Source organism: Scophthalmus maximus, chromosome 3 (genome assembly GCF_022379125.1).
Source record: "Scophthalmus maximus strain ysfricsl-2021 chromosome 3, ASM2237912v1, whole genome shotgun sequence".
In the NCBI taxonomy this organism is placed as follows: domain Eukaryota; kingdom Metazoa; phylum Chordata; class Actinopteri; order Pleuronectiformes; family Scophthalmidae; genus Scophthalmus; species Scophthalmus maximus.
In genome coordinates, this window is record NC_061517.1 from 5805298 (window position 1) to 5820000 (window position 14703).

The window sequence follows — 14703 nt, forward strand, 5'->3', positions numbered from 1 at the left end:
TAGTAATATGATCCATAGTGTGAACTGGACCTTCATCATCATGGTAACAAAGCGTCCATCTTCGTCCATGTCCATCTTCTCATGTAAATTATTAAAAAATTAACTTGTAAGCTGCATTTCAATGTTATAGAAGGTCAATGCAGTGCTACTATATGACCACTCTACCACATTGCCATATTGAGTATATCATATAAATGCAAGTAGTGAAGTAACTAGTACCTATAGCTGTAGTGAAATAAAAAGTACAATCCTTCCCTTGAGATGTATTCACAAATTGTAAATTAAAAATTACGTTTAAAAATCTTTCTTATGTAAAATATATATGAGTAAATATGCTGAGTTACTTCGTAGCTCTGGAGCCATTAAAAAAGACACACATACACACACACACACACACACACACACACACACTCAGGGAGATTATTTCGACGGCTGTTCAACCATGTTTACTACAGTATTGTTCCCATCTACAGTTATCAGCACAGCTTGTTAAGTTTTTTTTCTTTTTTTTTACATCATCATAGATATTTTCACCGTTGGTTTATTTTTCTGCTCGTTCACTCAGAAGGATGTTTAAGCAGCATTATCAAAAAAGAAACTTAGAGCACATCCTTATATACATACATACTGTACATACATTAAATACAAACCAAAGCACACATACTCATACACGCACGTCCTAGTATAGCGCCACTCTGGTATATACAGATATATAGAATGAGTACAAAAAAAAAAATCTGTTTTCAGTTTTTACATCTTAATATAAGAGTCATACCAAAGACATGGCCACTGGGTGAGTAAACAATAGATAAATAGATATAAAACAAATACAAAAATAAATAAACATAAATACTTGCATCAATTAATAAAAGATGATTTGAGTTTAAACTCACCGTTTCCTTTTTTTTAACATGATTTTGTTCAAGTCAATATTTAACCTGTGCACCACTTTGAACTGTTATTCGACCTCAACAACAAAGGACTCGCCCCCGGTCCGCGTTTGTGAGGTTAACATATGCATCAGCTGTACATTAGCCTTCAGGCCCGTCATGTTTAACATGATCACGTTTGACCAAGAGTCATTGTTTTCAGCACCATTGACATCGGCATGACTTTCACCAGTGCACCAACATCCACAAGTTCAGGTCGGACACAACTCTATTCAGATGATAAAACTGCATCATTACCAATAGCATTTTTTTTTTTAAAATTTGTGTTCCTGATTTTTTACCCGGTAGAGGAGACACACATACAACCACAGACCTTGTTATGGTGAGAGCGCTTATATACTTGCTTTACCAACGCATGTGATGGCCACTCAGTGTATCCTGCGATCCCTCAGAGTGCTGATTGTTCACATTCTCAGAAAATGACGCGGCACATCCGCGAGATGCGAATGGACACATGAGAAAGTGTGGGAAGTGATGTGAGGTCAGCAGCAGTCTCATCTTGGATGATGGCAACAGCAGAAGGTTTCTGAGAAAAAAACAAATTGAACATGTCTGCAAACAAATGCCCCCCGAGAAAATGGTTCCCAATGATGTCAATGATCCCTTACGCTTTCCTCTAGCACCACAGTCTGACCAAAATTTTCACTGATACAAAAAAATAAGTTCCAAAGAACTGTCAAGTATAACTGGGCCCTGGTCTGTGCTCTTTAGCCTACTTTTTATCCTAAATATGGCAACAATGCTGTTGTAAAGTAAGTATATAAACTGCTCTGAGTGATTGCTCTACACATCGACCTAAAGTACACAAGACTAGAAGTAAGTTTTACCCCTGGGAGTCCCTTCAACATTTAAGAATATATACATGCATCATCGGCATACAGGTGATTATTATAACAACCTGTCCTGGATACAGCAACAATGAACACGCCTGTGTTGGCCCCCAGCTTGCGTTAAATTTTCTTCTTCTTGTCAGTTTGGGTGGAGATAACAGGTTCATGAATGTTTTACTGTGCCATATTGTTTTTTTTGTAGTTTTTTTGTGCTTTTGCAAGTCAACCTTGAACTGGTGACCCCCTGAACATCGGCATCTTCTTCTAAAGGATGGTTGGGTTGTAAAACTACAATCTACCCATCACAGCTACTGAGTTTAACGAAGCAGCTAAACTATTTCATGACCTGCAAAAGTCTTTCTCACTGCACAGGATCTGAAATGCATCTTCAAACGTGCTTTGATTAACATGCTTTTAGAGATGCGTCAAGGTCACATAGTGAATGTAATGGGTTTTTTTGTGCATTGCTATTAATGCTAACTTTATCTTCATCCGAAACAATCACAACATTGGTTTAAGAGTTTCTGGGACGGACTTACAGACCTCCCACCTCATGAAAAAATAAGATCACCTTTAATGCACAGACATCCCTCTAATGGCTTTTCATAAAACAAAAAAATCTTTTTGAGAAGAACTTCAAAGAGAGACTCCCAAAGAGAAATCTGTTGTGTGACATGATTGAAGTTAGCTATGATGCTAGTGCTGTTGTTTTATTTTTTTCCCCCTTCAGATACTGTTGCTGACCATACTTGACTTTCACAGCACCCGGCTGCTTCTAATTGGTATTGACATTCATCGACACCTGGGAAGTGCCACGTTTAAACTTCGACCTCTGAAGTTGGTCACTGCTTGGCTCCGCTGAATGTTTTCCAGTTGTAGCTTCTTGCTCCGGGGCATCACAACAGCAGTTCAAAGGAGCAGAGAAGATTAAGTGTCAGTTTTGACCATGACATTGTTCTTCTTTTAGTTAGTCAAGTGACCTCAGTCCAAACCTGAATCTACAAATAAACACTTTGAAAAGCCTGTACATGGTTTACATTTTGTAAACAATGCCACCTTCAATCCTTATCAACATTTTTCTGAAGCAAGAAAAAGCAGCTGTGTAACTAACTAACTTGCTAAATTGTCTTTGACTATGCCATGATACTTTGCATCTTTGACTTTTTGTTATTAATTTTCATTGAGCATGTTTGGTTTCATGTGTAAATCTCGTACCCGATGTGTTTTGTTGGTTTTAATACTCCAACAAACCCTTCTGGAAATCTTAAAGTTCTGTTGATGTGACAAAGTATTTTTTTTTCAACCACTTTACCCCCCCCCCCCCCCCCCCAAAAAAAAAGAACACAGAAAAATGTTTTCACAGCAAAATGAGGTTGCTCATGAAACCCTTTCCACCCCTGTATGTATTCGAGAAAAGGAAACGACTCGAGACAAAATTTAGACTCTTAGGAGTAAATGAAGCGTCTCAACCAAACACCATTCATCACCTAACTACAGCTTATTATAATAGCTTATATCTGACATCTGTATTTATTCAACTTTACATCACAGTCCTGTTGAGGTGGTGAGTGACAGAAGGCTATCTGGTTGTCATCCACCTTACATCCAGTCCTGATTTTTTCCAAACACGTCCTTTTCTCAGGTAGCTGGGAGGTTAACTGTGGGACTTCTGTAATGGCCGCTGTTGTAACATATGGATGGGTGACTGTTGTAACTTGTATCTAGTTGGACCTACACTGAGTTGTTAGCCTACATTTGATGGATCCTCGTGTTCTCTGTTGACCAAAGTAGAAGACTATTTCCTTTTCGACACCACTGATGAAGCCTAGACGATGGGATACCAAAGGTTGTCAGGGACATGTCATCTTTTGGAAGTCTGATGGGGGAATATTATCATCTCTCACCCTTTATGACACAAATAAATTCCTACCTTTCTATGCGTATACTTTTCAAAATCATTGTGTGTTCGCAATGAATTTGTGATTTGGAGGTCAAAGGTATGTAGCTTGTTAAAACTTGGCTAAATCTAATTGTTTTACAATTAGTCATCCTCTAGTTATGTCTTTCTTAGTCATTTAAGTGCTGTTGAAACATATTTACTCTATTATACTGCATGTAAGCTAGATCCCAAAAAAATATTATTTAAGGTAGATCTTATGGCATCTTTCGTCCTGCAAATCACTTGAGCAGTATTTATTGAATAATCGGTCCCCATTTGCTGCCAAACCAAAATTATTGCATGTCCCATGCAAACCCTGGTAACCAGTCTCTAAACATTCACTGGAAAGTCTCTATTAAGTCTCTGGTTTCCAAGGCTCAGGTTAATGCAGCAGAACATTTCTCAGTTATCTCAAACTCTGCAACTTCCTTGCTCCCACATCTCTTGTGCTGACGCGCATGATGTATCTGAATCTAACACTCCTTGGTCCCGAGATGAGTGATTTCTCACTGCCAAGTTTTTTACAAAAGGTGAAGATTATCCCAGTTCAGCGTTACGCCATTTACTTCCCACAGCTCATTCAAGCTACCTACTCCCGGACTGTGTCCTAAGGGGAGAGCCTTGGTCCCAGATTGCGCTTCACATTTTACAATCAAGTTCTGACAACCTGTCTTCTCAAAAGCTGTTTGCTGACACTTTGTCTCCTTTCAATGCGTTTTCCGGCGTAGGTATTCCTGGGATGAGAACTAATCTCGGGCTAAGCCTTGGTCCCAGACTGCATTTTAAGTTGAAGAGGCCCTATTGGCTCAGACCGTTGTCTCATATTCTAGTACCTCTTTGCTGCCCATCATGCTACTCCTGTACTGTATCCGGGGGCTGACGGCTGATGTTGTCTCCAGGAGCAAGATGGTCTTGCGGAGGCGCCGATCAATAAAGTGCGCGTCCCAGGCTGGGTATCGCTTTCTTGGGAGGTCAATCCGGATCACGGGGCCCTCCAGCGCACGGGATGAAGAGGAGGTCCTGTGGAGTAGTGCAGGAGAGGAGGAAGGGGAGGGCCGTACTTGGAAGACAGGCAGGCAACTGTCCCTGTCTTTCTCCTTGTCCCTGTCCCTGTCTCTCTCTCCAGGAACCGGCTCCCCTGTGTCTTTAGTCCTGGGGAGAGTCCTCGGAGGGCTTGTAATGACCATGTCTGTTTGGGATCCTTGTGACGGGGTGAGGCAAGCATCAATCACTCCCGCCACCCCTCCGGCACCCACCATGCCCTCGTCCACACACCCTCCCCAATGTGAGCCCAGGACGGGCCCATCAGGGTGCAGCCAGCAGTAGTACACCAACATGAAGAAGGTTCCCAGGGCAAAGCTGCAGGCCACCAGACACACCACAACCAGGGCGTACGAGTCGGAGGTGTGCGGGCCACGGTAGGTGTACCAGGCAGCGGTCAGTGCGACGTTCTCAGCCAGCGTCACAGAATAGTAGACGGTCATGCGGAAACGACTGGGGCCCTCCTTCACATTGAACCAGCAGAAGATGTAGATGATGCCCACCACCATGTTGTAGATGATCTCCTCCCACTTGGACATGCAAAAGTCAGTCTCACCTTGAATGATCCAGAAAGTCATGACACACCTGAAAGATCAAGAAAAAATACTGCAGGATATGACATACGTATGACATGAATCTTTTTCAACTTCATGTTGTAGTGCCTTTTAAAACATCTCTACAAATATGTATATCATGGCAGAACATCATTAGTTATTGAAAGCTACCACTCCACTCCTCTCACCCCTCCCTCTCCCTCTGCTACTTCGCTTCTCTCTGCCCTTCTCATACATCCACATGCTTGCACTGCAGACTTAATACTTTGCTTGTTAGTACAATGTAGAGGAAAGTCAAAAAGAAATAACTATTAAAATATATCATCATCATTCATCATTTTCACTCATCATCAAGTGTCAAAAGCTATGCTCTGTACTGTGAAGCCAGACCCCTTTGCATCAGGTCACAGTTGACGTACCAGTGGCTGACGATGAATATGCCGAAGTAGAGCTGGAAGACGGAGGCGAAGAGGGCGAAGGCCACGGTCCTCGCCCCGATGGTGAAGAAGTGCCACAGCATCTGTGCGATCACGGCCTTGTAGGACATGGGCAGCTTGTCATCACGGGAGTCCCGAAGAACCTTCTGGTAGGAGGCGATCATCCAGGCCAGAGAGACAAGGGAGGCTGAGGCTGAGAGACCTGGAGAGACGGAGAGAGGGAGGGACAGAGAGAGAGAAAATAAGAGAAAGGGAATGAAAGGGACATAACTGGCAAAGATAAAAGGACTAATTGCAAAAAGAACTCACGCACACTGACATTCTAACCATCAATAGTGCAAGTTTTCAGTGGAGCTTTCAATTCACACCAGTGATATTGTACGAAATTGACAATTTGTCAGCTTTTTACAGGTGTATAACCGGCAGGAAATAATAAAGATAATGTGAAGGTAATCTTGGTCTTGTGGTCGGATGATGACAACTAAACATCCAACTCCATCTGCTGATGAAGGTGTTAAAGATTTGAATACAAGTTATTTTTGAACTGCAATACTAAGTACTTTTAATTACATTTTGTACATATTTATCACACACGTTTATGTTCTGTCTATTTAAAAAAATAATATAAATGTAACATTATCTACATCTTTTTCATTTCTTTTTATTTTCTAATTTTTTTAGACCAATGTTTTATTGGTCTAAAATAATTTGTATTGCTGGGAGTAATTAAAATAAAAAATGATGGAACTTGATGACAATCAGTTCATTTTATGATCACTAGAATGGCACTCAGTAGAATGCAAACCTCCACCAAGGCCCAATAGTCCCCTTATGAAACCACAGTTAAATCTGCAAGATCTAGGTTTTTTTTTTTGCAATCCACACCAAATTGCACACACTTGTAAATATCAGTCCTCTAAATAAATCAATAAATCAATATCCATGAATTATTCCCTGGGGATAAAAAAATTCCTGGATCTGCCCTTTCGACTGCATCTGCGCCAAAATTGAATGGGTTCTTTGGCTCATGTCCCATCCTTCCACCTTCCATCCAGTTCCGTTGAAATATTTTTTGTTTTCCTGCTGACTGACCAACCAACCAACTAACCAACCAACCAACCAACCAACCAACCAACTAACAAACCAACCAACCAACAAAACTAACCAACCAACAAACAAAACCAACCAACCAACCAACCAGGGTAAAAGTAAATTCAGTGGAAATTTGCCTGGATGGTGATAAAGGAGTCAATATCTTTCAAACTAAATCTAGCTGGTATTACACATTTTATAAGACTGCTGCCTTAACCAGTAGCTGAAATTATGTCTCAAAATGAAATAAAAAATAATCAATCGTTGCCCACCGATTACTTACACCTATATAGTTGGTTCGAACTAATCTGAATCAGTCTAATACTGTGGTCAAATGAGCGTTAACCTCCACATAACTGTAACAGTGAGGCCCACAGTGAGCCGCCCAGAGAACAGTTTAACACATTAAACATTCATGTGTGTTAATCATGCAGTCTTGTCTCGAATTAGCCATGAATCACACTGAGAGATCATTAAAAATTGAGCCCCAAAAAAGAGCAGCACTGACTTTCCTTCTTTTTTCTTTTATAGAATTTTGATCATTTGATCATGTTGAGGAAAGAGATCAGACAGAATTTCAGTAGAAACTTACTGTCATTGAAAAAAAAGTTAATGTTTTGAAAAATACACATCTAGTGTATTTTCACCAGTGTCATTTCAACATCGCCCTTCTCAGGGTAACCAATGACCTCACAAATGCTTGGTTGTTCTCCATCTTAGATTTTTTTTTTTTTAGGTTTAGGTGCAACGTTTCCTACATGTCTTTCCTCCGAAATTATGTGTGGAGTGCCTCAAGAGTCAGTTCTGGGTCCCTCTGAGTTATACTATGGGCTGCAACATGTTAAACTTAGAGATAGAACCATATTGTTTCCTTATCCTTGTATCTAAATCAATTATAATAAAACAAATATTAACACTAACGAGCACTAAAAGCTGTGTAACATTATTAAACTGCAGCAGCGAGTCCACCATCTGACTCTGGTACATGAACAAATATTGGTGGTCCCTTTGGCTTTTTTCTCGCCGTACGGGCTGCTGCATGACAGCTGGTTTGGGCTGCAGTCGGGCTGGGTACATGAGACATTAATATGAATTCTTATATAAATAATAACAACAACAACTAAAGATTTTGAGAGCATGACTATAATCAACATCCAACTATACATCTGAATGTACAAACAAAAAGTGGAAAGGGTTCAAGCTTAAGTTGAAGTTTTATTAACTTGTTTTTATTAACTTTTTTTGGGTCTGTTGACCCCTGGCGTGCTTGGACGCATGGTGCACATAGGAGGTCATCCACTCGATGTATCCCTGGCTGTTCAATAAAGTTAAAAACAAGGTTGTATGTATTGGTTTATAGTCCTGAACGCTCTGTGTGCAGCAACTGCACATATCTACGGAGAACCACAAGGGGAAAACAGATGCACCCACTAAGTGCACAACTTGAAGCTCAACTTTATGAGACAGAACAGTAACAGTAACAAAGGTTTGTCATTTTTGGACTTTGTGAGCGAGTCACTTCCTGGAGGGAGAACATACCAGTGTAAACCACAAGATGGACAACATGACACAACATGACATGACATGACATGACATGACACTACATGCTGACCCGGGTCTGTGTTATTTCACGCACCTTATCCAGTCTTTTCTAACCACAGTGTTTTTAAGCTTCCTTTTCTACTTTCATATTGTAGTTCATGTTCCTAGGTTGTAGAGCCCTTTGTAACTTTCTATTATAAAAGCGCTCTATGAATAACATTTATCATGACAAATTTTCAGAACAGTAAAAAAAAAGAGACGCAGCACAATACACTTCTCGAATGTACCACTGCTGTGCCACGCTAACAATGTCCTTGACGTCCTGGGAGTTGGTCCCTCAAGTAAATAATGATTTCGCCAGAGTTATGATTCTTTCCTACTCCATAGAGAATGTGCACTGGCGGTGGAGAATAAGAATCTGCTGCAGGGGCGGTTCCACAATTCCCCTGGATGTTAAATACTTTGGTTGAAACCAATTTTTCTTTCCAAAAAAAATACAACCATGTAAAACTGGACTCTGATATGAATCGGAGCCAGTGATCCCACTGAACCACCAGCTCTTGTTGGTGTCCTGGTGTCCCGGACCGCGGCTTCAGAACACAAACCAAAGCAGCTTCATGAGAAAATAAGCAGAACAAAGGGGATTATGGGTAAATGGGACAGATGCAGTCTGTTGAGCTCTGAAAAACCCAGCAAATCCCAACCACTCGGAGAGACGGGAGGCGGCAGATGTTTGGAGTTTGTACCTCACAGAGGACCTGAATGAATAATTGTCAGCACGGGTTGATGATTCCTCTGATTGATCCGAGTTATGAAATCATCAATGAGCCTGATCGGCACTAACACAATAAAGGCTACGGAGGGAGGGTGTGCAAAATGAAAAACATAAAAGTTTAATAACTAACCTGAGATATGTGTGTGTGTGTGTGTGTGTGTGTGTGTGTGTGTGCGCGTGTTGTGGTTCCTATGAGGTCTGGTTCTTCACTTCTCTTCGACTTGGTTTTAGGTTTAAGGTTGGAAATGTGTTAGCTCTGTGTGTGTGTGTGTGTGTGTGTATTTGAGTTGGAAAAAGAGAGCGAGAGAGAAGAGAGAGAGTTTAATGAATATATAATGAACATATATCAGTAGAAGAGTCTATGCTTTATTCATGCACCTTTTACAAGAAGCAGATGGGCTTTTGATGAATGAAACAGAACCCCCCACCCCCCACCCGACCCCCCACCCTCCCCTCTATGCAGAAGCCTTTAAACCAATCAGATGTGACGACTGATGAAATCCGATAAAATAAATGCAAACAAGATCTGAGGGGATTAAGAAAAGTTTTCTTAAATGATGAATCCTGGTTTATTACAACCTGGGTCTTATCTTTATCGGTAATAACATCAACAACAACTTTATCCTCACAAACTTTAACGTTTAGAGTGTGTTGGGTAAAGAACCGGGAGCAGACACAGTTTTTCAGACGGACTTCCTGCTTCCACTGTGCCTTTTAACTGAGGGATTATTATTGACATTTCAACAGTGGTGAAATAAACAGCTCCAGAGTTGAGCTGCTTCACCTCCATGAAATTCTCTCTGTAGTTGTGTCTCGTATTCGCAGTGTGTCTGTGAGTTGCCCGCAGATCAACCAAATACATTTCCCCCTCTAATCTTCTCACATGGTTTTATTTGATCCAATAAATAACAAAGCGACAACTCCCTGAACTACAACACTGAGTCATATATAAAGTAGTTCAAACCAGCTCCACGGGGCCGTGCCTGAAAAAAGAACTACTCATGTAGCATATGCATAACATGCTACATGGTGGTAAAATGCTTCTTTTCTGATTCTTCTACATTGGCTGCTATTCATTTAAATCAATTAAGTATATTTTTTTATCATAGTTAAATGGTATAGTTAGGTTTAAGTGTCACGGGTTTGAAGGAGCAGGCCCCAGATAAAGGTAAGAAGGAAAAAAAGAGTATTTAATAACCAAGGTGACAAAAAACAGACTTCGATAAACAAAATCCAACTCTCAAAACCTCAAATCCAAAACTCCAAAATAAACTACCAGGGCATGATAGAATTCCTGAAATTCAGTTATGGCTTATGGCTTTGGTGTGCCACCCCGAGATTTTCAGTCGCCCCATCTGGCACCCCCCCCCCGCTTCAACATTCAGCTTCAACAGCTCCAGTGAGAGACCAGCCAGTCCCACTCACCTTGCAGAGGGAGGACGCCGTTTCCGTGGATCATGATGCTCAGCTGGAGGACGAGCTGCGGCGCCGACTTGAGGAAGGCCTCCAGCAGGCGGAGCATGGTGATGTCGGCGCTCTCGAACATCAGCCGCCAGTGGAAGTGGCGGCGGGGCCCGTCGGTGTGCCACCGGCTCTGGGCGCCCAGGTAGAGGGCGTGGACATACCTGCGGGCCAGAGACACAGAGGAGCTCCTTCATCAGTCCCTCAACATTCCTGCATGGCAGATTCTTTTTGCTGGAGTTTTGTCTTTGGTGCCAAAGATAGAATAGTACACATTATTCCTATTTGCTCCGAATGTTTTCATCGTTCTAATGTTTTAATCTGATCTGCAGGCAGCGTTGACATCACATCGACGTACGTGCTGCATCTCAAACATTGGCTCTAAACTCGGGAACCTGTTTGCGTTGAAAGCAACGGCGGCATCATCTGTCAAAGGATGTCAACCACTGAGGTGTTTGGGTATGATTTAACGCCGCAGGAGTTTCTGCTCGACGGGTGTAAACAAACAGACGCTAGGATACGACGGGATCAGGAACCAAACGACATCCTTCCGGAGAGAATGTGAACCCTCGGCGAGAAGAGGAAAAAAACACCGGTCACCTGTCACTGTTCGGCTCTGACGTGCTTTTGTTTTGGTTTGGGGGTTTTTCCCGGTGTCAGGAGCGGGATTGGTCGCAACGGTTCACCCGGTGCGCGGCACAGAGTCGCTCCCCTGTTTTTTGTTTCTTGTTTTTCAAATCCGAACACAAATGTCGACGCGAGGAAGAGGAGGAGCGGGAATCGTTCAAAGATCTGTGAAGGCTTTATTTTCACCCGCTGCCGCGGCGTCTGCATTGAAGAGACGCCGCTTGTCAGAAGGTCGCGTTTGATAAAACAGGGAAACGTTTTGGAAAAGCTGGTGTGTGTGTGTGTGTGTGTGTGTGTGTGTGTGTGTGGTGTTTCAAGGCACAAGATGTTATACACTGAACATGAAGAACAGGAACATAGAGTATGCCTTACATGTAGAAATACAGACGCTAAGCTCACTCATTTCCTTGTATAATACAAGGAAGTTAATACTCATCGTCAATCAAGAGATACCTTCACCTCCTCAGGCTGCGAAAGGAACGACAACGGTTGGGAACAATGGACGACGGAGAAGCGGGCTGTGGAAGAGAAAACGAAGCTCGCAGGAGACAAAGCTCTCACTTCCTGCGCTTCTGCATCCCCGAAGCCGATTTTATAAACAGAGGGGTAAAAATAACGCAGCAGGGTATAGGCATGTACATGTACGTACACACACAGATATGGATATGATACACACCTAAACTGACACACACACACACACACACACACACGTGACAGACACACACACACACACACACACGTGACAGACACACACACACACACACACACACACACACACACACACGTGACAGACACACACACACTCTCACACACACACACACACACACACACACGTGACAGACAGGCAGCGAGGCCGACGGTTGCGGCCTTAAAATCAGTAGCTCTGCAAATAATGTGCTGGCCCAGCACTGCAGCCCCTCCTCCGTTCAGTCGCTGTGTCTCTCTGTCTCTCTCTCTCTCTCCAGCTCCACCTCTGTCTCTTACTCTCCGCGAGTCCGCTTTCACCTTTCTGTTTTCATCTGTTTTACATTTCACTTCTTTGTCCATCTTTTTTTCCCGTCCGTCTTCTGCTCCTGGACGGACCCACTCATTCAGCTCCCCCAGAGGATGAACCCTAACTTCCTCCTGTAACTTTGGAGACGCTCTGACGTTTCGTCTTGTGCCGTCATGAGGTCAACAATCTAAATTTGTCTTATATGATGAAACACACGACTTGTTTACGGCCTCGCGGAGCTGAACGCCGTCTTTGTGTTTTTTCTTTTTCAAATGTCACATCAAGTCTTTGTTTGACTCCATTTTTCCCTCCCTGTTGGTACGTTTCACAGTTTCTGTTTCTCTTCTCAGTCTTTGATTTCCCCCTCTTCCTGAGTCATTCACCGTTCTCCCTCTTTTCCCCCTCTGCCTTTCTTCCGTGTCACTTCTCCCCTCCTTCACTCAATTTATCTTCATCTTCAACCTCTCTTCCTCTCCTCTCCTGCCTCCTTTCCTCCGCTTGTTATCTCTCATTTTGTTTCTCTCGCAATCCAATTTCATGCAGCTATTGTCTTTCTCTCTTTCCTTCTCTCTCTCTCTCTCTCTTCATCCAATTTATTTTGTTCTTTCCCTCAGGCGTTCTCTGTGCCTCGAGCTTCCAATCTATCAAATCTATATGAATCCTCTCCTCCACCGCTCTCCTCCTCTTTTCCCCTCCCCCGTATGCCGTATACACTTCTTCATCCTCCTCGCCGGCAAAAACTCTACTATCTACAAGGCCGCAGTTGGACCGCCGAGTGAAAAGAGCTTGAGTGTGTGTGTGTGTGTGTGTGTGTGTGTGTGTGTGTGTGTGTGTGTGTGCCAAGCTCGATGGCGAACCGAGAATGAACCTAGGGGAGAGCGACTCACACAGATAAATTACGCTCTGACACATTTAAAATCTCTTTTTGAATGAATATGTACAGGTGGAGGATGAAACACACGATCAGAGACGGAGGCAGGGATTTTGTAATTCAACTGAAATCACCAGAAGCAGCAGCAGCTGCTCTTTTTTTAGCGGCGGTTCAGGAGGAGGTTCCGGTGGAATTCTACAAAAAACAACTGCAGCAAAGTCAGTGGTTCGGTGAATTGGACGTCTGCGGAGTACCACTATTGAACGGTGCTCAAGAACGTTTTCACCCTGAATCGGGTCCGTCGGGGGATGTTCACTCACTTCCAACAAGCTCCTCCAATCAAATGTTCAGAGGTGGACGGTGTCCGCTGGGGTTGGACGGCTGACGCAAAACTTTGACCTTCAATTACTAGAAGACGAGGACAGCGGAGACGGAAGGGGGCTTGTCGAGGGGGTTTGAGGACCTATAATGCAGCGTCGGATTCGTGCTGAGATAATAATACATTTTATATCGCACTTTTTATAGCATAAAATGCAGCTCTACATGAAAAGTTTAAACAGAACAACAAAAGCTTAAAAACAGGAAATGTCAAGACAGTGCCGGACGTCAAAACAATACAATCTTTCAAAAAAGGGTTAAAGCAATGTTATGATTATGATCGAAGCAAGGACACGATTGAAATTGATTAGAAGCAAGACCATAGAACAAAGTTTAGAGCAGTTATTTTTTCTTTTAAACGAGGATGCATTTCTGATTATTGGGAGTTTGTGCCAAACCGTATTTTTTTGCAGTTTGTATGTGGCACGTTCAGCAGAACCAGCACTGAGCGACCTCACCGAGCAGTTTGGAACGTACTCCCACAGACAATCTGAGAGATGAAGATGAAGCCAGGCCATTTTTTGGCTTTAAAAATACGTAAAAGAGAATTTTAATAATCCGTCCTCAGCGTTACCGGCAGCCAGTGAAGTGATGCTAACACTGATGTGATCCTTCACTTTCTCTGGGTTTGATTAGAGTCGAGTTCCATATGCCAAATCCCTTATTATCTCATCATCCATCACAAAAATAAGAATGATAATCAATAAATAATAGGTCGACAGGTCATTGTTTGTCAACGCTTAAAGCTACAGTGAGTAATATTTAGAAGAAGTTATTCACGGAAATTGAATATATCGTCCATAACTATGTGTTAATTTATGTATAATCACCTGCAACAGAGGACCAATGTCTTTTCCTCAACTCTGAATGAGTTAAATATAGTCACATGACCCGACCTCCGTTGGACCCGACCTCCGTGTGAATCGCCATGTTTGCTGCGTCGTGTTGAATAAGTTTTTTGCAAAAAACAGTCGAGCATACGTCGAGAATTTCAGCGCGGCTGGAAACGGGAAATGGGATCGGCGGTGCGCCACCATAAAGTGTCCCCTGTCGGTTGCTCGGGCTTTAAACATGAGTATCAAGGTTCGGTTGAGGCACAAAAACAAGCTGGGTTTAACAAAACCTTAGAGCCTCCTCGTCACAGCCCCCGACCTCCTCCGTCAGGTCACACTGTAATGACATCACATTGGTTCCTACTTTCCTCGTTACAGA

At 42.7% G+C, this 14703-nt stretch overlaps 1 protein-coding gene across 1 annotated transcript in view; it reads right to left on the minus strand.

Annotated features, from left to right (window-relative positions):
* Positions 1 to 430: 430 nt before the first annotated feature.
* xkr7b (XK, Kell blood group complex subunit-related family, member 7b) overlaps positions 431 to 14703 on the minus strand; it is a 60005-nt gene continuing 45732 nt past the window's right edge. Inside the window, exons 3-5 of the mRNA XM_047331361.1 lie at positions 10586 to 10785; positions 5734 to 5953; positions 431 to 5345 (exon numbers count right to left, since the gene is read on the minus strand). Of these exons, the coding sequence (XP_047187317.1) occupies positions 4526 to 5345; positions 5734 to 5953; positions 10586 to 10785 (1240 nt within the window). The 3' untranslated portion in view covers positions 431 to 4525. The remainder of the gene's footprint in view (positions 5346 to 5733; positions 5954 to 10585; positions 10786 to 14703) is intronic.